Source organism: Balaenoptera musculus, chromosome 18, assembly GCF_009873245.2.
Source record: "Balaenoptera musculus isolate JJ_BM4_2016_0621 chromosome 18, mBalMus1.pri.v3, whole genome shotgun sequence".
Lineage (NCBI taxonomy): Eukaryota > Metazoa > Chordata > Mammalia > Artiodactyla > Balaenopteridae > Balaenoptera > Balaenoptera musculus.
This window is the reverse complement of record NC_045802.1, coordinates 19701308-19725944: the sequence shown is the minus strand read 5'-3', so window position 1 is coordinate 19725944 and position 24637 is coordinate 19701308. Positions and strand designations below refer to the sequence as shown.

The window sequence follows — 24637 nt, the reverse complement described above, 5'->3', positions numbered from 1 at the left end:
ACTCTTGTACCCTGTTGGTAGAAATGTAAAATAGTGGACTCACTGTAGAAAACAGTATGGAGGTTCCTCAAAAACTTCAATATAGAATTACCATATATGATCCAGCAATCCCACTTCTGGGTATATATCCTAAAAAACTGAAAACAGAACCTCAAATAGGTACTTCCATGCCCATGTTAACTGCAACATTATTCATAATAGCCAAGATGCAGAAGAAACCTGGATGTCCACCAACAGATGAAAGATAAAGAAAATAATGTACATACATACAGTGAAATATTATTCAGCCTTTAAAAGTAAGGAAATCTTGACATATGCTACAACGTAGATGAACCTTGAGGACATTATGTTAAGCAAAATAAACCAATCGCAAAAAGACAAATACTGCATGATTCCACTGATATGAGGTATCTAAAATAGTCAAAATCTTAAAAACAGAAAGAATGGTGGTTGCCAGGAGTTGGAGGAAGGGATAAAGGGGAAGGTGTTTTTCAATGGATATAGAGTTTCAGTTTCACAAGATGGAAAATGTCCTTGATCTGTTGTACAACAATATGCACAGTTAACATTATTGTACTGTACACATAAAAGCTGTTAAACATAGTAAATTTCAGGGGCTTCCCTGGTGGCACAGTGGTTGGGAGTCCGCCTGCCAATGCACGGGACACGGGTTCGAGCCCTGGTCCGGGAAGATCCCGCATGCCGTGGAGCGGCTAGGCCCATGAGCCACAACTGCTGAGCCTGCGTGTCTGGAACCTGTGCTCCGCAACGGGAGAGGTCGCGACAGTGAGAGGCCCGCGCACCGCGATGAAGAGTGGCCCCCGCTCGCCGCAACTGGAGGGCCCTTGCGCAGAAACGAAGACCCAACACAGCCAAAAATAAATAAATAAATAAATAAATTTATTTTTTAAAAAAAAGATAGTAAATTTCATATTCTATGTTTTGACCACAATTTAAAAAATAAAAACAACTCGACTAGAAACTCAGTGAGCTTTTGTGGTTGCCAATATTCTGTGTATTGTCACATATCAATATGTCAGGAGGGTGACACATCCCTGAAGCAAATGGAAACTTTATGCTTGGGACTCTCCCAGCCATTGCCCTATGCATCATCTGTCCATTTTGCTGGTTCTGATTTGTATCCTTTGGCAATAGTAAACCTGTAATCACAAGTATAGTATTTTCCTAAGTTCTGTGAGTCATTCTAGCAAATTATGAAACCTGAGGGGTACTAGGAATTCCCAAACTTGTTGCCAGCTCGTCAGAAGTGAGGGTGACCTGGGGACCCCCAAACTTGAGGCTGATGTCTGAAGTGAGGGCAGTCATGTGGAGGACTGTGTCCTTAACCTGTGAAGTCTGGCTCAGTTCTGGTTACTTGGTGTCAGAACTCACTGCAACAAACACAAAAAAAATTTAATAGAAGAATTCATTGTGCGTTTCTGAGACTAAAGAAGAGAATAATGGCACGCTTAAGTCAAGGGAAATGTTTGAAATTAAAGTCTAAGTTTTACTTTCTCTATAAACTTCAAATGAAAAGGTATTCTTCATTTCCTCCCTAGAAAGGCAATTCATAATTATAAGCTTTTACAGAGATCTAAAGAGAGAAGAAAAAACTCAGATTTAAGAAGAATCTATCAACTACTGTCATGCTATTAAAGTAAAATATAGATAAATGAATCTACTGCCATGCTACTGAAGTATAATATAAGTAAAGTAATCTACAGATAACCCCCAAATACAATTTTATTCAACTGAAAAGGTAGACTCAACAAACTTTTAAAGTATTTGAACATTTTATTCTAGTTCTACTGTCCTTTTCTTTTCATATCTACTGATAAGAGAAGTGAAGAGCCACATAAAAGGCAGCACTACTGGGGGAAAAAAGTTAATATTAAATTCTCACTAAAGTAATGATTAGATCTCCAAGAGTTTGCTCTAAGTTAGAGAAAAGTCTAAAAAAAAATACATACAAAATAATAAATATATAAAAGAAAGTGAACAAATTCTCTTTGTACTAATTCCCTGACCAACTAGAAAGAAACCCCAAAATTTATAGCCAATTAGTCAGAAGAAAGCTTACATAGGTAAATAAAATAGAGATCAGTTAAAAGAATGACTGTAGTTTTGCATATGGTCATGACTGCTGAATAAATTGGTGCTTCTGTTTAAATGATTTGGTTTTAACTTTTAAATTTTAGTAATAAGCTTTCAGAACAATTTAAGTTCTAGCAAAGAACTGTAATTTCAAATAAATTAATAATGCTATTTTCACCTTCTTAACCTAAATTCCTCTTTTCCTGTTGGTCTTGCAAAAGGTTTTGCCTTAAAATGGATTTGAATTTAAAATCATATGACAAAGAGGCCACTTACAATAAGTATCTCTTTTTAAGGAAATAAAAGTGTGGAAAATAAAATTTGGAATTCTCGCAGCACATTTTATATTTAATCCAAGCAAAGTAAAAACCTGACACAGTTAAACATACCATTCATTTACAGCAGACTGCAATGTTTTACTAGGAAAATAAAGCAGCAAATGTGATTTGTTAAATCAGATTTGTCTCAGCCCAGAAGTTCCCAACAGGTACTGGGCAAATGTTAAGAAATCTGACTTTTAAAAAGTACCAAAACACAGAATAGGAATTTAAATTGATTTTTTTTTGGCACATCAACCCCATGGTACATATCTGCCCAGGCTTCCTGATGCAATACATACAAAGAATACCAGTAGAGTTTATGATTCATCTCCTGAAAACAGATAAGCAACAAAAGCAATTTTTAAAGATCAGTTAAGTCCTGGACTTCCCTGGTGGCGCAGTTGTTAAGAATCTGCCTGCCAATTCAGGGGACACGGGTTCGAGCCCTGGTCCGGGAAGATCCCACATGCCACAGAGCAACTAAGCCCGTGTGCCTCAACTACTGAGCCCACGTACCGTAACTACTGAAGCCTGCGCACCTAGAGCCCGTACTCTGCAACAAGAGAAGCCACCACAATGAGAAGCCCACACACGGCAACAAAGAGTAGCCCCCGCTCACTGCAACTAGAGAAAGCCTGCATACAGCAACCAAGACCCAACGCAGCCAAAAATAAATAAATAAATAGTTTTTTTTTAAAAAAGCCCACATATTAAAAAAAAAAAAAAAAGATCAGTTAAGTCCTAAGCATATGACTTTAATTCAGTCAAAATGGGCTTTTCTTTTTAAATAGCCGACTTATTTTTTGTTGTTTAATAGGAACCTGTCCAGAGGGATTCCCAAAATAGTTCTTTTTACCCCAAAAAGTAACACCAACCAACTCCACATTGGCCTAATATGATAGCATCAAAGCACATTATAATGTCTTTGGCCAGATGGTTCAACTAGTACTATTGAATTTTTAGCATGAATTATTACAACTATGTATTACTTGTGCAAATGAAATAAAAACATTTTTCCTTAATAAGACTCAGAGTTCTCCAAAAATTCAAGTTCTTAAAATGAATTCAAATTTGATCATTTTTCCTAATGCTTTAACATATCTTTAATACAATATATTCACTGTGTTATATTCATATCTTTAATAACACATATTAAGTTTGCTACATTTATTCTAATCAAGATGAGCTACTCTGTGCAATATTACAGGACTCATATCTCAAACTGTCCAGGCACATATACCTTGTTCCTGGCTATAACAGAAAGTAAAAACATTAATAACTAACAAAATGATAGATGTTGATATATAACATCAATGAAAAGGAAAAGAAAATGTAGTGAAAATAAATGAATTTGTAAAAACATAGTTTCTGCAAATATTTGTAATATATAAGGTTATTGTCATGGGATTTCTAAAGTAACTTACAAAACTAAATTCTATCACATCAAGAAACCTACAGAGGTAAAGACATCACTTATGAACAAAACAATGTTCTTTAATCTTATATTCTGAGTGGGTTTTTACTACCATCTAGTGTTATACCTTAAAAAATACTTTCCTATAAAAATTCAAAGTTACAAAAGATATTTTATAATATCACTCAAACATTACAAGAAAACTTAATTAACTGTAAAAAAAATCACAATATGGAAAATAGCTATTTTTTAAAAAGCTGTTTTATATAAGAAAACATTTTCATGACCCCTTAAAATTTTTGTTACATTACTAATTATGTAATTAGTGATGTTCTACATCAAATCCTGACTAGGGCTACCAAATACGTACCCAGCCTGCTTCAAAAGACAAGTTAGTTACTACACAGATTCAGCTCATAAAAGTTAACCAATGCACTCAAAAAGCCAGATAATTACACCATAAAATCACTGTCAATGCCCTTTCCAAGCCCTAGGTCTATGAAGGTATTTTCTCTTCATGTGATGCCTTAAGTTCATTGCTAGCATTCTAAGTTCCATAAAGAGAGCAGAGCAGAATAAGGTTATGCTCCTTAGAAGCATACTGTTTGCTATTGAATGCCATCCTTGAACCTACCAAGTATCAAATCCTCTTGTGAAACAAACCGCGAACTATAAAAAATACAAAGAGGTTGAAAAAGAAAAAGATGAAGCCAGGGATACACATTCTCTTAGCGGTTCCAGGAACTTTCTCTTTGGTTAGAATATCTTACTGTGCTAGAAATTATTTTCTCAGTCTATGGAATCTAAAGGTGAATCAGAAATGATTTAAACTGCTCTTAGCAAATTAACAATTTGGAAATTCTGTGGATTTTATTTCAGCATGGTTTTGCCTACAGTTTTTATTACCACAATATTATAGTATTAAGTTTGATGGCATTAATCATGTTGGTTTTTAAAAATGACATAAAAATATTGTTCCCATGACATATACAAATAGATTATGGACCATACCTTTTTAACCCTTCCCATACAAATAGAAATAATAATCAACTTTTGAAATTGAATGTAATAAGATCATCCTAAATGTATCATGTCTACAATTACTCACTTGAAATGACCTTTCCATTGTAATAGCAAAGTAGTATTCTCTCCTGGGATATCTTCGCTCACAAACCAATACTTGATTGCATATTCTGCCCTTTTCTCCTGTTTGCTTGGTAAACAACTTTCTCCCAATCATCTGTGAGGAAACAGCTTTTGCTTCTTCTGGACTAAAATAAGAAAAAGAACTCAAACTCTTTCCTCCTCCAACTGAGAAAAATAAAAGCACATGACAGCCAAAATCTTATCTCATCTAATATTTAAATCTCAGTATTTTTATCAATTCAATAATAAGGGGCAAAAAATAATAATAATAATAATAAGGGGCATCTTTTACAAATATACATTGTTTTCTTTAATAATGATGTTTGTATGTTTAAAACATAACTTACGAGAAAACTATCTTCACTCCCCCTTTGAGGCCACTTTCAAATGTTCCTTTTCCTCTACCACCAGCTAAAACTTGTGCCTTTATCACAACATCTTTTGAACCTAGAAGAAAAACACTTCTATTAGATACAAAGCACGGAGCAGCATGCAACACACAATATTTTGTTATTAAACATACATATTAAGCAGTGTTATTAAATGTAGTAAAGTCTCATTTACCCACAATGTCAAAAAAGGAGGCATTCCGTGTACATAGACTTTCTAGATTAGAACACTAAAACATTCACCACCTAAAGACCCACAAACTTAAAAAAATGAGCCACTCATATTAAGCCATTTCTTAAAGCATACTGAAAATAATTTTACCTTTCCTTGATACTTTAAATATCTAGTACTTTGCAAGGTACTAAAAGTACAAAATTGAGGGTCAAATGTCTTCCTAACAATTTCTTCCCTCTATTGATATGTAAACTTACTACACTATGACAATTTGAGCTATAAATGCTGCTTTGAGTAGAAATGTACCATGACTTTCAGGGAAAGTGCCACTATTGATACCAATTCACATTGTCCCACTAACAGAAAGTCCTGTTAATATACATTCTTGAGCTGTACTGTTGTGAGGAGGACTATCAGGAGTTAAGGTATGTTTATCAAAAGATTCTAGAATGTTACACTTCTAAGTCTTTAAAACATTTTTTAAGAAATACTCTGAATTTTTCTTCTTTAACAGGTAAACTGGTCTCTCTCTTTTCTTCCCCTTTCTAGCATGCTGAAGAAAATTACCAAACTAGCTGTTTAAGCCTAGGTACTACTCTTCATGATCCAGAGCAATGCATCTTAGAGGGGCATTCTGTCTCCCGAGATGGGCAGAAGTTCAAAGCCTCCTCATGTTGCTTCTCATAGTATTTTGCCCATACTAGCAGTGTAACACCAACATTACATTATGAAAAACAATTAACCTTTGATGCCAGGGTTAAGGACATTGTCTTATTCGTTGTATCCCTAGCACAAAGCAGTTCCTGGGATATAACCACCACTCCATAAATGTGTATCTGAATAGGCTAAAGATGGGAATTCTACTACTGGGGAAAGGCCACTCTAATGCGCATATACCAAGCTGAACGAGAGGGCACTCCCACCTGATCAAGGAGGTAACAAATAGTTTGTGATCAAACAAATAAAAAATGACCAAAAGTTAACACTTAAACAATTACTACAAAATGTTTAGAAAATTAATGATATAAATGTGTCCACATTGGAGATGTACACTTAAGTCAGAAGACGGCCCTATGAATCAGTCCAGGCAGTGTTTTTTAAAAAAAAAACCCTCTCATACTCCACATCCATTCAGTCAGGAAATCATAGTGGTTCCACCTTCAAAATGTATCTAGAATCTTGACCACTCTTCATCACCTCCATTTTAGGCCCTGGTCCCAGCCACCATTACATCTCACCTAGATTACCCTTGTCCCCAAAAGAATATTCTCAAGGCAGCAGCCAAAGTGCGCATATAACTCCTCTACTTAAAACCTTGCACTGAATGCCCACTTCACTCAGAGTTAAAGCCAGAGTCCCTACAATGGCCTCAAGGCCCTGTGTAATCCCCCAGCACCATTGTCCTTTGTATCATGCCCTCTTCATTGTTCACTCCACACCAGCAACTCTAATCTTCCTGTTCCTGGGCGTGTTCCTCCCTTCCTTTAGGACTTGGCACTGATGCGCCCTCTCTCTCTGAATACTCTTCATCCAGGTATCCGTTTGGGAAAGGTCCTCATTCCCTTCCAGTTTTTCTTTAAGTCTAAATTGTCCATGAGACTTACCCTGATCACCCTACTTAACACTGCATCTGCCCACCCATGACCAATCCCCCTTAGCCCACTCATTTTTTTTCATAGAAGTCATCACCTTCGAACATAACATATAATCTTCCCATGTTTATCATTTTTGTTTTGCTCCCCCACTAAAATATAGACTCCAGGAGGGCAGAATCTTTGTTATGTTCATTGATGTTTGCAAGGTCCTGGGAAGGTTTCTAGCGCGTAATATTTTCTGAATGATAAATAAAAGAACATTTAGAAATCAAGAGAATTCTTATGAATCTAGATCTTCCACTGCTCTTGAGAAACACAGAACTGGAAATTCTGGGCCCTGCAACTAGAACTGACCGTAAGTGCCTTGTTTACACAAGACATCATTTCAATTTGCCACAGTCCCCACCATTCCCAAGTGCCACAACTAATACCAGATGAAGATTAGAGAAAGTTTAGAAATTTCCTTAAAAGTAACAATAATTTTCTTACTGAGAAGACAACAGGTAGCCTCAGGGACTATGGCAAATTAGAGAGTTCATGCCCGAACTAAAAGGAGCAGCCACTAGTCATTCTACCTGTTTCTGGTTACCTGTCAAGTCAGTTTTCTAGTACTTCAGCAATATTCATTTATCTCCAAAGAGGATACCTATAATCCAAACAGTGTAAATGTAATGTAAAAATGGACAACAGCTAAACTGGTGCTTTGCTGGGCTAAATTCAAACATTCTTATTAATTAAGCTGGGAACTTAACATACTGAGCTATTAAGTAAGAGTAATGAAGCTCTATTTTTTCAAAAACATTTTATAAGACAGAGGCTCTTCCCCAAAGCGTCAATTTTCTTTTTTTAAGAAAATAAACTCCTTAAGGGCACAGATGATTCTTCAAAAATTCCTTCAAAAAAGCCCTTCACAGGGACTTCCCTGGTGGTCCACCCTGGCCAGGGAACCAGATCCCGCATGCATGCCGCAACTAAGAGTTCACATGCCATAACTAAGAAGTCCATGTGCTGCAACTAAGACCTGACACAGCCTAAATAAATAAATAAATATTTTTTTAAAAAATAAAATAAGGGCTTCCCTGGTGGCGCAGTGGTTGGGAGTCTGCCTGCCAATGCAGGGGACACGGGTTCGAGCCCTGGTCTGGGAAGATCCCACATGCCGCGGAGCAACTAGGCCCGTGAGCCACAACTACTGAGCCTGCGCGTCTGGAGCCTGTGCTCCGCAACAAGAGAGGCCACAATAGTGAGAGGCCTGCGCACCGCGATGAAGAGTGGCCCCCACTTGCCACAACTAGAGAAAGCCCTCGCACAGAAATGAAGACACAACACAGCCAAAAATAAATAAATAAATAAATAATTTTTAAAAAACAAAACAAAAAAAAATAAATAAATAAAATAAAATAAAAAAGACCTTCACAACAAAAGAAAAACAAAAACAAAAACAAAAAAGTAATGACATACAATCTCATCAACTATCAAGACAGGAAGAAGAATTAGAAGATAAATCTGAGGACAACTGACTGAAACAAAGATTTTATTCAATTCCATTAATTCAGTCAACAGTTACATCTACATACCAGACACTGTGCTGGAGTTGTAGATATAACAATGAGCAAATCAGTCTTGCTAGATTTGGCCCTTTGCTCTAGCCAGACAAGATCGTTTATGGATCCCAAGATTGTCTTTAAAATATATTCACCATCCCTCCTAGCTTTAGTCATTCACAAACGTTGTAAGCATTCCTCATTTACAGTCATCTAATAAAACACTGGAAAAAGGAAAAAGAAGGCAAAGTCCTACTGTATGCCATTAGAAATCTCCCTCTGGGCTGACATTCATTAATTGACACCCTATGCATGTTTATTCACCCAGAGAGAAATTCTACGTTAACTATACTAGAATCCAAACTATATTTCCACAGTCAATAGGGAAATCATAAGAACTCTGCCAAATGCCTTACTGAAATCATATTTTCTTGTAACTACAAGAAGGAGGTGGGAATCTGCTCTTAGAACTGACCCTAAATTATAACTACTTCATTTCTCTGTGCTTAACAACCATCCCTTTGATAATCCATTCCAGAAACTTCTCCATGATCTTCCAGCTCATCAACCTTCATTTGTGGACTCATACAGTATTTTAAAATATTGGAATTAGATTTCTTTCTAACCATTCTTCCATCCCTAACTTCAGTTATTCACAACAGGTAAAACTTGCCTCCAGGACAGTGTTTTCCAACTTTTATCACATCATGACACACACAGAAAATGACAGAATTTGTAGGGAATACTGGGGAAAGAGGTCAGAGCTATTTTGGAAGGAGTTACCAGCTATAGGGCTCAGTGGCCCCAGTCCCCATGTTAACTCAGCTTCTCTTGCCACCCACAAAGACAAGTAATAGTTTGTCACACCTGTAATGCATTTATGCCCTAGTATATTGCTTGATGAGGTAAGACTTTTTAAATAACTGGGAATTAACATTTTATGAATTTTGCAGTAACTGAGAAGCAAAAATTAGCCAAAGTCAGCACTGGGAATTGCTAGCTAGATGGAAAGAACCAGGTGTATTTCTAGGGCACCTCATATCACACCCTGTGCAATTATATCCCATAATCAATATCTTCTGATATTAATGACTCACCACAAAAAAAAAAACTGTCTCAACATCCTCAAAGTAGTTAGGAAATACATCTTTTAAAAAGTAGTATTTCTGCTCCTCTAGATTTAAAGGTCCTTATTAGTCACTAATCCCACTCCCATACTGCAATCATCATTTGCAGCCTTCTTTGACAAAGACACACTTTCCTTCTGTTCCAAGGAGCTGAAAATCAGAGCTGCCTACCTGCTCCTTACTACTTGTAAGTCCTGGTTCCAGAGAACTTGCCAGAAATACTCAGTTACAGTATATCCTATACATATTAACTATTCCTTCTTCTACAGCTAAAAATCATTAAATATTTTTACAATGAGTAAAGAAATCAAGAGACTGGCATCTGAATAAATCCTACTCGTTTTGTGAAAAAGTCTGTACACAAATTATTTTTTTCTGACAAAATAGTAAATTTGACTAAATGAGAAAACATATGGAAAACTAATTAAGAAAACCAATTATAATAATTTGGAAATAGAAAAAGAAATACTAGCTTTCACTGACTTCATTAAATCAGGCCCTTTAATCAGGGGTATGGAAAACACTTAATGCCTTCAGCATTATTAAGAAGGAAAGAACTGGTAAACAAAACATGCATCACTCAAGAGATTAAACTAACAAAATTAAAAGAACAAAGTCAAGGGTCATCCTTAAGGATAGAAGGGTAGGATAAGAAAACCTTACACTTTCTCAATTACATTTCCAAATTTTCCTTCTTACTTAGCTGGGTCTTCTTTAGAAATTAACATGTAGGTCATATATATAAGATTGAATCTCAAGAAGGTAGTTAATAAAGTGCCTTTGCAAGAAATACTACAGAAATACAATCACGAGTTTTCTTTAAGCCTTGACCCTTAAGAGCCTCTAACATACATGGCGTTTTAAAGGTTAAAATGAGGTTCATCTTTTACCATGGACAAGTTCAAACTACAAGTCACCAATAATTAACAAAAATTTCAGCAAAAGTAGTACGAATTTACATAAGGCTTTTGCTGAATAAAAAGAAGCTTGCTTGTAATCTGAATAAAAAGAATTGTTGTTCTAAGCTTTCAACAAAATTCAACACCCATTTATGAAAAAAACCCTCCAGAAAGTAGGCATAGAGGGAACTTACCTCAACATAGTAAAGGCCATATATGACAAACCCACAGCCAACATCATTCTCAATGATGAAAAACTGAAACCATTTCCTCTAAGATCAGGAACAAGAAAAGGCTGTCCACTCCCACCACTATTGTTCAACATAGTTTTGGAAGTTTTAACCACAGCAGTCAGAGAAGAAAAAGAAATAAAAGGAATCCAAATCAGAAAAGGAGAAGTAAAGCTGTCACTGTTTGCAGATGACATGATACTATACATAGAGAATCCTAAAGATGCTACCAGAAAACTACTAGAGCTAATCAATGAATTTGGTAAAGTAGCAGAATACAAAATTAATGCCCAGAAATCTCTTGCATTCCTATATACTAAGGATGAAAAATCTGAAAGTGAAATTAAGGAAACACTCCCATTTACCATTGCAACAAAAAGAATAAAATACCTAGGAATAAACCTACCTAAGGAGACAAAAGACCTGTATGCAGAGAACTATAAGACACTGATGAAAGAAATTAAAGATGATACAAACAGATGGAAAGATATACCATGTTCTTGGATTGCAAGAATCAACATTGTGAAAATGACTATACTACCCAAAGCAATCTACAGATTCAGTGCAATCCCTATCAAACTACCACTGACATTTTTCACAGAACTAGAACAAAAATTTCACAATTTGTATGGAAACACAAAAGACCCCGAATAGCCAAAGCAATCTTGAGAAAGAAAAACAGAGCTGGAGGAATCAGGCTCCCTGACTTCAGACTATACTACAAAGCTACAGTAATCAAGATAGTATGGTACTGGCACAAAAACAGAAATATAGATCAATGGAACAGGATAGAAAGCCTGGAGATAAACCCACACACACACAGTCACCTTATCTTTGATAAAGGAGGCAAGAATATACAATGGAGAAAAAACAGCCTCTTCAATAAGTGGTGCTGGGAAAACTGGACAGCTACGTGTAAAAGAATGAAATTAGAACACTCCCTGACACCATACACAAAAATAAACTCAAAATGGATTAAAGACCTAAATATAAGGCCAGACACTATCAAACTCATAGGCAGAACACTCTATGACATAAATCAGAGCAAGATCCTTTTTGACCCACCTCCTAGAGAAATGGAAATAAAAACAAAAATAAACAAATGGGACCTAATGAAACTTAAAAGCTTTTAAACAGCAAAGGAAAACATAAACAAGATGAAAAGACAACCCTCAAAATGGGAGAAAATATTTGCAAATGAATCAACTGACAAAGGATTAATCTCCAAAATTTACAAGCAGCTCAATATCAAAAAAACAAACAACCCAATCCAAAAATGGGCAGAAGACCTAAATAGACATTTCTCCAAAGAAGATATACAGACTGCCAACAAACACATGAAAGGATGCTCAACATCACTAATCATTAGAGAAATGCAAATCAAAACTACAATGAGGTATCACCTCACACCGGTCAGAATGGCCATCATCAAAAAATCTAGAAACAGTAAATGCTGGCGAGGGTGTGGAGAAAAGGGAACCCTCTTGCACTGTTGGTGGGAATGTAAATTGATACAGCCACTATGGAGAAGAGTATGCAGGTTCCTTAGAAAAGTAAAAGCAGAACTACCATATGACCCAGCAATCCCACTACTGGGCATATACCCTGAGAAAACCATAATTCAGAAAGAGTGATGTACCACAATGTTCACCGCAGCACTACTTAAATAGCCAGGACATGGAAGCAACCTAAGTGTCCATTGACACTTAGATGAATGGATAAAGAAGATGTGGCACATACACACAATGGAATATTACTCAGCCATAAAAAGAAACAAAATTGAGTTATTTGTAGTGAGATGGATGGACCTAGAGACTGTCATACAGAGTGAAGTAAGTCAGAAAGAGAAAAACAAATACTGTATGCTAACACATATTTATGGAATTTAAAACAAAAAAATGGTTCTGAAGAACCTAGGGGCAGGACAGGAATAAAGATGCAGACGTAGAGAATGGACTTGAGGACATGGGGAGGGGGAAGGGTAAGCTGGGACGAAGTGAGAGAGTGGCATGGACATATATACACTACCAAACGTAAAATAGATAGCTAGGGGGAAGCAGCCGCATAGCACAGGGAGATCAGCTCGGTGCTTTGTGACCACCTACAGGGGTGGGATAGGGAGAATGGGAGGGAGACACAAGAGGGAGGAGATATGGGGATATATGTATATGTATAGCTGATTCACTTTGTTATAAGGCAGAAACTAACATACCATTGTAAAGCAATTATACTCCAATAAAGATGTTAAATAAATAAATAAAGTAAGTAAGTAAGTATGCATATGCCCTTCAAGCCAGCAGTTTCACTCCTGGGATTTTGTACTAAATAAATAAAATCATCAGTCCTTAAAAACATAAAAATTGTTTCTCTGATTAACAATAAACAAAACTGTAAATTAAAAATCATGCTTCCTTGACATATATACACTACCAAATGTAAAACAGATAGCTAGTGGGAAGCAGCTGCATCACACAGGGAGATCAGCTCAGTGCTTTGTGACCACCTAGAGGGGTGGGATAGGGAGGGTGGGAGGGAGACGCAAGAGGGAGGGGATATGGGGATATATGTATACATATAGCTGATTCACTTTGTTATACAGCAGAAACTAACACAACATTGTAAAGCAATTATACTCCAATAAAGATGTTTAAAAAAAAAAAAATCATGCTTCCAAGTCAAGGAAATCAAGGCTACCTCATTCAAAAACATATCATATAATATATGACAACTTTCTGATCTTCTACATGCCTCACTTTTGAAAGAAAAACCCATTCTAGAAATAAATAAGTACAAATAGAGATGAAGACTTTTACAATTTCAAACAGTTTAAAATGTTCCACATCTTCCTCGAAAAACTAATAAAAGCAAAGTCTCCACCAAAGCACATTTAAAGCCATATTAATCAAATGTACATACAAAGGAGATTAATTATGGTAATCTACATAAAATTGGTGGGATTTTAAATACTACTACTAAGAAAATGCAGTGTATAGCTATTACATTACTCATTATCATGTTCTCTTATTAAATCCTTAAAAATATAATGTGAAGCATACTTTCCAAACTCAACATTTATTTTTTAATTAAGAGATTAATATAAATTCAAATTAACAAAACCTATTAAGGTTTCTGTTATCAATAAAATAATCTACTAATAAACATAGGCAACTATTTAATTCATTTAACGATATTAATATTTATTGATTACCTAAGTGTCAGGCCCTCTTCTAAGAGATTGGGATATATCAGTGAACAAAATAAGACAAAGAAACCCTGCTCTTATAGAGCTTACATTCTAATGCTCAACTTCTTTTTTCCCCCTTCTGGCTCTCTATTTTTCCTGTCCAAAAAAAAGGACAGGAGAAATACTGGACCTCTCTTTACAATCGCATAAACAGGTAAGATTTTCCGTCACCATTTCCCTGAAGAATCATCACAGCCAGAATTTTCTTCCCCATAGTTATAACTAAAAACAGGACTTCAGCTTCCTGAAGCTTTGATTCTTAAGTTATCAGCACTATGGGAGCACAGAATAGTCTCATAATAATTTTAGGATGCCAACAATCGTAAGTTCCACCTTCTCTTTTATATTAATAAAACTTATTTTTTAAATACAAAATAAAAGCCAAAAGTTGTTATTAAACCAAAAGTAAAGTTCATATCTTATCAAAGATCCCATGTCGAGATGGCATAAGTTTTTCTTAATTTAGTACCTAATTTTTTGGCAATTGCATAAGCCTCATCTGGTGACTTAGCCACGTGTCCTTTGGGAATGGAGACGCCAGCTTCTTGCAACAATTCCATACTCAGGTATTCATGTAGTGAGAGATTCCTTTGCTGTTGCTGCTGTATTTGGAGTCCATGGTTGTTAAATAATCCAGAACTTCCCAGAACCTAGAGAAATTGGGGACATATTTATACAGAGAGTGATTTAGCAGTAATTCTTGTTAAAAACACCTTCTCAAAATACTTTATTTAGAGTACTCCGTTCTTCAAAACTATAACAAAATTATTAAGACATCAAAATATAATACTCAGAGTAAATTACAACACAAAACTAAGAGCTAATCTACTAGCTAATATCAAATGTTACCGTTGTAGTTTTAACTATTTCCTCATCACCTCTAGTCCTTATCTTTTATTTGAGCTTTACTACCATATCTCTAATGATCTACAGAGCATTTCTACCTCAATGCCAAATTTTGCAGATCTGAAACCAATCTCCTATTTCCACCAAATCAAAAATCCTTCTCATCTTTCTTCTCTCCACCATTCCTCAGGCACCTAACAAATTGCCTGACACTAGAGATAGCTGAATGATCTGGTACCATTAAGCTTTCGTGCATTCAAAGCTCAAACCCCTACTTCATCTGTAGTGCACATTGTGGTGTGCTGCCCAGATCCTCCCTTGGGACCAAGGCATTCGTAGCTCAGCTGCTGGGAGTGTTGGCAGCTGACAGGCCTCAGCTGAGTCCCCTCACTGGAGCCTCCCTGCCTTAAGTCATACCTCCTTTCCCACGGTCAGCCTGCAGCCAATGACTGGCCAATGAGGGTTAAGGGAAGGATGTAAAAACCTGGCACCTCACCCCAATTTGGGACAATTCAGGACCATCCTAGCTGCAGACCTCCCATAGGAAGAGCAGAGGTCCCCAACGCACGGCACCACAGTTCTATGACTCCCTCTATTCAGTCCTCCTTCCTTCACTCTCCCGCAGGTGCCGCAGGTGTTGATCCAGAGATCGCTTTCTAGTAAACTTCCTCCATGAAACTCTCCATCTAATAGTCTGCAAATTACAGCTCAGAGAACCAATCTGCAACATCATCTTTAATGCATTCCTTCTAAATGATTCCTTTAACTGGTGTCTCCTTTACAAACCCAGTTCAGGCGTATGTCCTTCACAACTGGACTGCGAAAGCTTCCAAGAAAGAAATGCCCTACAAACTTCCCTTTTTCAATCTACGTAGAACATTCATTCATTCAAAAACTTACTGAGCACCTAGACACTGGAAATAGTGAGGCGAACCCAACAAAACCCTTGCACCTAAAGCTTACAATCTAGCGTGTATTTGTGTGTCGGGGGTAGGTGGAGGCACAGACAATAAACAAAATACATCAAACAGTAGCAATAAGAGTAAGGAGATAGAAAATAAAAAATAAGAAGTGCTATTTTATACAGCTGGAGGAGTTTTCGCCACTAAAATATCCCTCAGTAGAGCTGAGTAAGAATTATTTTTTCAAAAAGAAATAAGTAGGAAACAGAAATAAGATGTCCCTCTACCAGCTGAATAAGTCACTGCTGAAAGACAAAGGAGTATGAGAGCTGTCAGCCACCCGTGGCAAGGCCACAACAATGAGAACTATTGAAGGAAGGATGCAATCAGAAAGATCTCCAGCATCTATGGTCCCAAAACTCCACTAAGTTAGAGCCTAGTCTTAGCCCATCATTAACAACACACAGAAACACCTCCCTCCCTTTTTTTCAAACTCCTCAATCCTATCAACTTCATTTGGCAATATGTAGAACAAATTAAGTGCTATGAAAGCCTTGGAAAACTGCACTGGAATCACACATTTAAGTGTTATCCACCCATACATTCCCATTATCTCCACACAGAATACAGAATACTGAAACATCGTACATACGAAACAGTATCATAAGAACTGAATTGAAAGAAATCTTACACAAAACAGTCTGATTCTTAAAGAGAAAAGTCTGCATCAAAATTACCTGGGAATGCCTCTAAAGGTGCAGATTCCAGGGTCCCCCTTTCATCTACAAAATCAGAGCCTCTGGACTGGGCCACAAGAAATCTGCACTTGTAAAAAGTTATTCAGCTGATTCTTAAGCACGCTACAGTTTGAGAACCACTAGTCTAACAAATCAATCACATAGAATAGCAAGCTATTTCTGATTCATCTGGTAAGCTAAAATCCTGGCTCACATTTCTCTTGGGTAGCTCAATTTCCTGATTTAGTTTCACTTTAATATTAAAAACCAACAACTTCCCAAACTTCAGTATACATCTACCTTGCGAAATCCCATTCCTGGGTATATACTCAACAGAAATGAGTGCTTAGTCTACCAAAAGGCATATATAAGAATGCTCATAGCAGGCTTATTCATAATAGACAAAAAAATGGAAATGACCCAATTGCCCATCAATAGAAGAATGGGTAAATTGTAGTATATTAATATAACAGAATACTACAGAGCAAAAAAGAAGAAACCTACTGCTCACAAAACAATGGATTAATCTCACAAATATAATTTTAAGGGAAAGAAGACAGACACAAGAATACATACTTATGTGATTTCTTTTTATATAGTTTGGACCCAGTCAGAATTAACATACAGTGATGGAAGTCAGAATAAGTGGTTATCTTCTGTTGGTGAGTATTGGTAAAGGGAGTGCCTTCTGAGGGCTAAAAACATTGTATGTATATCTTGATCTGAATGGTGGCTACACAGATGGACACATACATAAAAATTAATCTAGCTGAAGTTGTACATAAATTACACACTTTGCTGTACATAAACTATACCTCAAAATAATAAAAATAAGGGGGAAAGGGGGAGTACCTAGCATAAGCTTGGCGAAAATATTAATACACTGAAACATTTTTGAATGCCTATATACCAGACACTGTACCAGGAACACATAAAGAATGAGGCCAACCACAGAGTTCACAGATGTATAAATAAACAGCTGCAACACATATAAGAGCAATCACAGTCACTAGGTGGCACCTAATTAGCTGGACAGACCAGAAAAAAATACCACAGAGGCCTGATCCTAGTTTAAAAAAAAAAAATCTAACATTTATAGAGGACACTTTGGGGACAACTGGGGAAATATGAACCTGACTTATACACTAGATATAAGTATTTCAGCAATTTTAAATTTCCTAAGTATGATAACTATATTGTGGTTATTTAGGAGAATGTCCTTATTCTTAAGAGACATACACTGAAACATCTAAGGGTGAAGAAGTGCCATGATACCTGCAACTTACTCTCAAATGGTTCAGCAAAAATAAATGAATATAATTTGTACATACATACATATGTATATAAATTATATGACTGCATATCATATAATTTTTTTAAAGATAAAGCAAATGTGGTATAAAGTTAAATGTAGGTGAAGGCAATATGGGTGTTCAACGTACTGGTTGGAACATACCTATCAGTTTGAAATTTTTCAAAAAAGGCTGAGGATAAATCCATGATGCAAAACTCTAAGTATATTTTTATGGTTTCTTTCAAATATCTACATCTATTTTCAAATATCTTTATTTACAAAGAATTAGTAGTACTCATAAGGTATTGCTGATAGCTTTTTATACCACTTTAAACTTTTTTTTAAATATCTGAAATATTTTGATAATCCTTTCCTTGCACCACTAGAAGTTGTAACTTGAAATATCATCAGCTGTTAATTATGTTGGTAATACAAATCACTGCATAATCACAAAGATTCCCATATTTAAGTATTTTTCTTTCCTGATATTATCACTTAGAAGATTCCTACTGCCAAAAGGCCACAAATTCCTGGCCAAATTCCTACCCCACCACCTATCCAATCACATACCTAGTTTAAATAACTTAGTCAAAAGTGGAAAAATGTAGTTACTGGGGAGTATGATTCACAACAAACAAGAAGATACCTTAAATTATTTAACCTGAACTATTTTTACCAAATATACACTGGACAAAAGATACAGAGAAACTAGAAAAGGGTCAGAGAACTAAACAAAATGTTTAAGAGAATTTGCTAAACTCAGTGGGTGACCTTGAACAAGATTCCTTAGGCCCTGCACCTCTATGTCCCCATGTACAAAAGCAAGAGGTTAGACCCAATTTTCACTGCAGCACCATTTACAATAGCCAAGACGTGGAAGCAACCTAAATGTCCATCTAAAGACGAATGGATAAAGAAGATGCGGTACACATATACAATGAAATACTATTCAGCCATAAAAAAGAATGAAATAATGCCATTTGCAGCAACATGGATGGACCTAAAGATTATCATACTAAGTGAAGTCAGTCAGACAGAGAGAGACAAATACCATATCATATCACTTACATGTGGAATCTAAAAAAAAAAATTTGATACAAATGAACTTATTTACAAAACAGAAACAGACTCACAGACACAGGAAACAAACTTATGGTTACCAAAGGGGAAATGTTGTGGGGGGGGAGGTGGAGGGATAAATTAGGAGATTGGGATTGACATATATACACTACTATATATAAAACAGATAATCAAGAAGGACCTACTGTATAGCACAGGGAACTCTACTCAATATTCTGTAATAACTTGTATGGGAAGAGAGTTTGAAAAAGAATGGATATATGTATAACTGAATCACTTAGCTGTACACCTTAAACTAACACAACACTGTAAATTAACTATACTCCAATATAAAATAAAAATTAAATTAAAAACAAAAAAGCAAGGGGTTAGACTAAGGTGATTCCAAACTCTAAAGCTATATTACTTAATGTGAGGGTGGAAGAGAAGGTGTTTAAGACAATATATTAGGCATCTCTATATGGAGAGATAAAGACTTTTAAAGGAATTTCCAAAAGTATAAAGACAATGTTTAGAATGGAAACATATTTGTTCACCAAAGTCTCATTTTCTAAAAACTAGACAGCCCCCTTTAAGACCCATAAGACGGAAGTTCAAGGCCAAAAAAGAATCACTTCTCCTATTAGGAAGCAAACTCACAGAATTCACTAGGTTGAAAGTATGAAAAGCTTTAAAAAGAAAAAAAAAAAAAGTCTAAATCAATTCATTTATGGCATGTCTGAGGTTACTTCAGAACACAACCTAAAATTCTGGAATTGACTTAGGAAGCTAATCATGCCCTTCCACAAGTTTATCAGTGTCAATGTTGGAAAGAATTGTTTAATTCTTATGCTCTAGGAAAAACCGTAGAGCAGATTCAAGCACACAGGTTTTGGAGCCAGACACTTCTGGAATTAAGCCTCAGCTCTGACCTCACCTGCTTGGTGACCTAGACCAAATTACTCGTTCTCTTAGCCAAAGTTTCTCCATCAATGATGCGGAAATTAATGACTGACTTACAGTGTTGCTGAAAAGCCTACTGAGAGATTACATGTAAAATGCTTGACACAGTTCCTGGCCTACAATAAATGCTCCAACTGAGCCCTCCTACAACCAAGTTCCCTTACTGAACTTATAATTAATCTCTCTACCCAAAAGCTTATTCCTTTTCTTGTCCCCTCCAACTTCAATCCTGTGCTAACTGAACACTAATCAACCACAGTCAGATGACTAAAATTGCTGTGTTGATAACATCATTAATGCACTAAAATTGCTATTGCAGATACCATCATTAAAGTACAAACTCAGGTTGTTACTCCAGGGCAAGATGAGCTAATAGGCCCCCAAGCCATGGACCATTTGGCCAGAGAACCATGAACAGGAGACAACCTGACCCTCTGAAACTAGAATTAAGAAGTGTCACAGGAACTACACAAGCCAATGTTTAATCCCAGCTTCTTTGTTCTTCCCCTTTAAAAACAACTCCTAACTCAAAGACCAAGTTGTAGTGGATTTGTGACTTGTCTCACACTCCCTTGCTTGGCGCCCTGCAAATAAACGCTTACTTTGCTGCAAACAACCCCTGACAGTTTGGCTTTCTGTGCCACGGGCACACAAGCCCTTGCTCCGTTACTTACACACACACACACACACACACACCCTGCGTCTATTATACACACACACACCCTGCGTCTATTATACACACACACACACCCTGCGTCTATTACACACACACACGCACACACACGCACACACCCTGCCGTCTATTATACTATATTCTATGCAAAAATGAAGTGATCCAAAAGACTATCTTATTTCCCCAGTTGGTAAGCTGGTAAACACCATCTCATTACCGCTATTAAACAGAACAGTACACCACTACTTGGGGGAAATGGGAAACTTCCCGGCCTCGTCCCAGAAAAGGCCAGTCAGCAAGCACGGCTGGTTCTGTGAAGCCACTCCTACGTGTGACAGCTTCCAAGGGACGCAAAAGTACATCTGAAGGGCATTTTCCCCCTCCCCAAAGAGGGGCCGCGGAAGCCTCGGCCCACCGCGCCGGACGCCGGAGCAGCAGGAGAAAGCGTCCGGCCGCCGCCTCTCCTCCACACGGAGCCCACCCTGGCTCCCCGCCGCCCCCTCAGTAACTGGGTGAGCAGCCCTCGCCAAAATGCTGGAGCTCCTCGCAGACTTAAGCCTGGAACAGAAAGGCGTAAACACGAGCCCGCTCGCAGTCCTGGCGGGCAGCACTCCCGGGCAAGCAGCCCGCCGGCCCGGCGGGGCACCCCCTGTTACCCAATGTCACCGACTGCGGGGTGACCCCGAGCCGGTCCCCGGATCCCCTCACACCTCGCCCACAGGAGCCAGTCCCCCACCTCGCCCTTTCTCCTGCCGACCCTCAAAGCGAGAGCAGGCTGGGCCGCAATACCTGGGCGGCGGCCCGCAGCGCCGTCCGGGGCCGGTGGCTCCTAAGGGTGGCGGCAGCCAACAGCCGGCTGTAAAACATGGGGGCCGCCATTTCTGAGTCCGACTCTGGGCGCCGCGCGCAGGCGCAGAAGCTCTAGGCGGCTGGCGACGCAGCGGCTCCTGACACGCGGACCGCCCCTGGCCCCGCCCATGGGGCGGAGTCTCGGGTTAACTCTGCTGTGGCGGCTCGCCCCGGGCTGGCAAAGCAGGAATTGCTCCTGAGAAGCTGGGCTTGGCGGGCGTGGAGCAAACTTTGACCTTTGTGTCTGTTCACCGCAGCCTCAATATACGACCTTCGGCCATCGCTCAGCAACCTGAAGTTTTCCTAGCGAAATGTAATGGAGAGACGACCAGCGCCACCACCTGTGTGATCTTAAGTTTTCTGAGCCTCAGGTGCCTCATCTCTTTAAGACGGGGTTCATTCAGAAAATAAGAACTGCTTGTCTGTTTTGTGCCAAACACTGCAGGTGAGCTTTGGGATACAGCAGTGAGTAAAACAGCGCGGTTCTGCCCTCTAAGAAGATGCTCAGCCGCTGGTTACTGAGAACTGTTGCCGGGAGACAGCCTCTCAGATAGCTCTGAGGAACTGCTCCAAAAAGGTAAGGGAGGAGCCAGGTTGTACAGGAGTTTTTTGCTGGGGAAAAAAAAACATGCAGTCGAACATAAAAGGATCACTGCTAATCACAAAGAGCAGACATCTCAAGTTAATGATTTTAGTGCCCTTCTAGGTATGGGAAGATGCAAGGATCTGGGTTCATTGAAATTATTCCTCAGAAATGCATCTTAACTAACTGGGACCAGTATCCAGAGCACAGAATGCTTCCTGTTTTTCTCCATCCTGAATTCCCCTCGGGGCACACCCAGGAGAGGAGGTGTGTGTGTCTGGGGCTCCGGTGGCTGATGATGGCTTGATCCTTGGGTAAGTGGAATGGGGGGCAACATTCGCTGTCCACATTACCAACCCAGAGGATGTATCAGAATCACCTGGGAAGCTTTTTTTAAAAAATACTTTCGGGCTTCCCTGGTGGTGCAGTGGTTGAGAATCTGCCTGCCAATGCAGGGGACACGGGTTCGAGCCCTGGTCTGGGAGGATCCCACATGCCGCGGAGCAACTGGGCCCGTGAGCCACGACTACTGAGCCTGCGCGTCTGGAGCCTGTGCCCCGCAACAAGAGAGGCCGCAACAGTGAGAGGCCCGCGCACCGCGATGAAGAGTGGCCCCCGCTTGCCGCAACTAGAGAAAGCCCTCGCACAGAAACGAAGACCCAACACAGCCAAAAATAAATAAATTTTAAAAAAAATACTTTCACCAGAACCCATCTAAGGAGTGGAGTCAGGGCATCTGTATTTCTTAGATAGAGTTCTGCAGGTGAATCACATGCACACATTGTGCATGGAAAACCCTGAGATGACATGTGCCCCATCAAAGAGTTGACCACTGGACAAAGGACTGGGTGCCTATTCTGCTCTGAACAGCGAGCTTTAAAATGTGTCAGAGCGATTTCTGTGGGCAAGATCTTAACCTAAGAGTAAGTGGGCGTTGCTGACAGACATTAGCCAGGCTCTGGCACCTACCTCTGATGCACAGTGACCCGATCCACAGAACAGCACTGTGCAAAGAAAAAGTGAATCTAAAACAAGCAGCCTATTGAATTAGGGAAAGGAAAGGAGCTTTTTGCATCCCCCCTTCCCCCCCACCCAAATCTCTTAAGTTCTTAAAGGTAGGACTTTCTTAAAGACTTTATTGTTTCATTGACACTCATGCGGGGACTGACCTCAAGGCTCCTTTCATCACTAATTGATATTTTGTGCAGTTAGAAACAGGAAGAGGGGGAACAGACATTAGCAGTTCAGATGTCTCTTGCTCCACCTTTCTACTGCCCAATCTAACCAATCAAATAAAATCTGGATAGTGTCCCAAAACGCAGCATTGAGACCTACCAGTTTCTGTTAGGAACAGCTATCCCATCAGATACGAATAGAGCTTATACTTATTTTCAAGCCAGCTCTTTTTAATTGTCAGTAGTTGAGCTACCAAGTGCCACCAACCGTCTGAGTCCAAGGCCAGTTATTTAAAGGGCACCTGGGTAAACCCAGAATAAGTCAGCATACTAAAATAAGATGTAATGCGATCGCCCGGCTAGGATCCTGACTGGGTTAACTTTGCTTCACAAGCTTCAAGTCGGTCATAGGTGATTCATTAAAGGAAACATCTCCACTGCCATGCCCTCTGCAATACTGGCTCAAAAACAAGAACAGCGGCAGCAGAAGTAGGGAATAGCAGCAGGACTGAGAAAGAGCACATGCAGGTCCCATGGGCCCCAGCTCCTTTGGAAGCGTAGGCAAGGAGGTGGGAGCAAACTCGTCCCACAGCATTTCTTGGCTGTGCTCAGAGCTCTGTACCTCTAGATAGGTAGGTAAAATGATGCTGGGAGTCGTACCTGCTAAGTGCTTCACCACTACACAACCAGCCTTAAAAAATGAAATCATTTTATCAAGAAACTACTTTTTGCACAGCAAAAACTTGTGCAGTCCTTATCTACAAGGATCTTAGAAACTAGTAATGAGCAGTAAAGGATAGCAGAAAGTGATTAAGGAAAATAGACGCTGAGGTCTTGGTGTGCTTTTTTTTTTAAGTTGGGAGAGGTAGGAGGGAGAATCCTTGAGGAAGAGGGGAAAGGAAGAATTGTTCTTCAGGTACAATGGCATTCCTATCCTTAACCTTTAGTCTCCCCCTTTGTCTATCTCTTCCTTTTACTAGGTGATTAATGGTAGGATGGTATGCAGGAAAAAAGGCAAAAGAAATTTCCTGAGGGAAATTTAATTTTTAAATTAAATTTTTCACAGTTTTTTAAAAACATTACAGGTTTACACCCTCTACATTTCAACGCCCAGAGCAAAGCCTTAGCTAAACTGTCCTATTGTTAACTATAGCATTAATAGAATTACAAAGTGCTGTAGAAACAACTTGCAACATATCTGCTTACCCCAAACTTCTGAGGGCTAAGATGAATAATAGCCGTCTACTGAACACTTAGTTTTTAGTGCCAGATTCTTACATACATTTTCTTTCTTTTTTCTTTTTATACCCTATCCTTTATTTTGCCGTGAGACATTTTCAGAATTCTCTGGTTTTCATCTTACTCCATTTTACACATCC

At 38.5% G+C, this 24637-nt stretch overlaps 1 protein-coding gene across 1 annotated transcript in view; it reads right to left on the bottom strand.

The window, feature by feature from the left end:
• SUCLA2 (succinate-CoA ligase ADP-forming subunit beta) overlaps nt 1–21579 on the bottom strand; it is a 48515-nt gene extending 26936 nt beyond the window's left edge. The window contains exons 1-4 of the mRNA XM_036831475.1: nt 21441–21579; nt 14647–14827; nt 5322–5421; nt 4937–5099 (exon numbers count right to left, since the gene is read on the bottom strand). Coding sequence (XP_036687370.1) covers nt 4937–5099; nt 5322–5421; nt 14647–14827; nt 21441–21530 — 534 coding nt within the window. The 5' untranslated portion in view covers nt 21531–21579. The remainder of the gene's footprint in view (nt 1–4936; nt 5100–5321; nt 5422–14646; nt 14828–21440) is intronic.
• Between the last annotated feature and the right edge of the window lie 3058 nt (nt 21580–24637).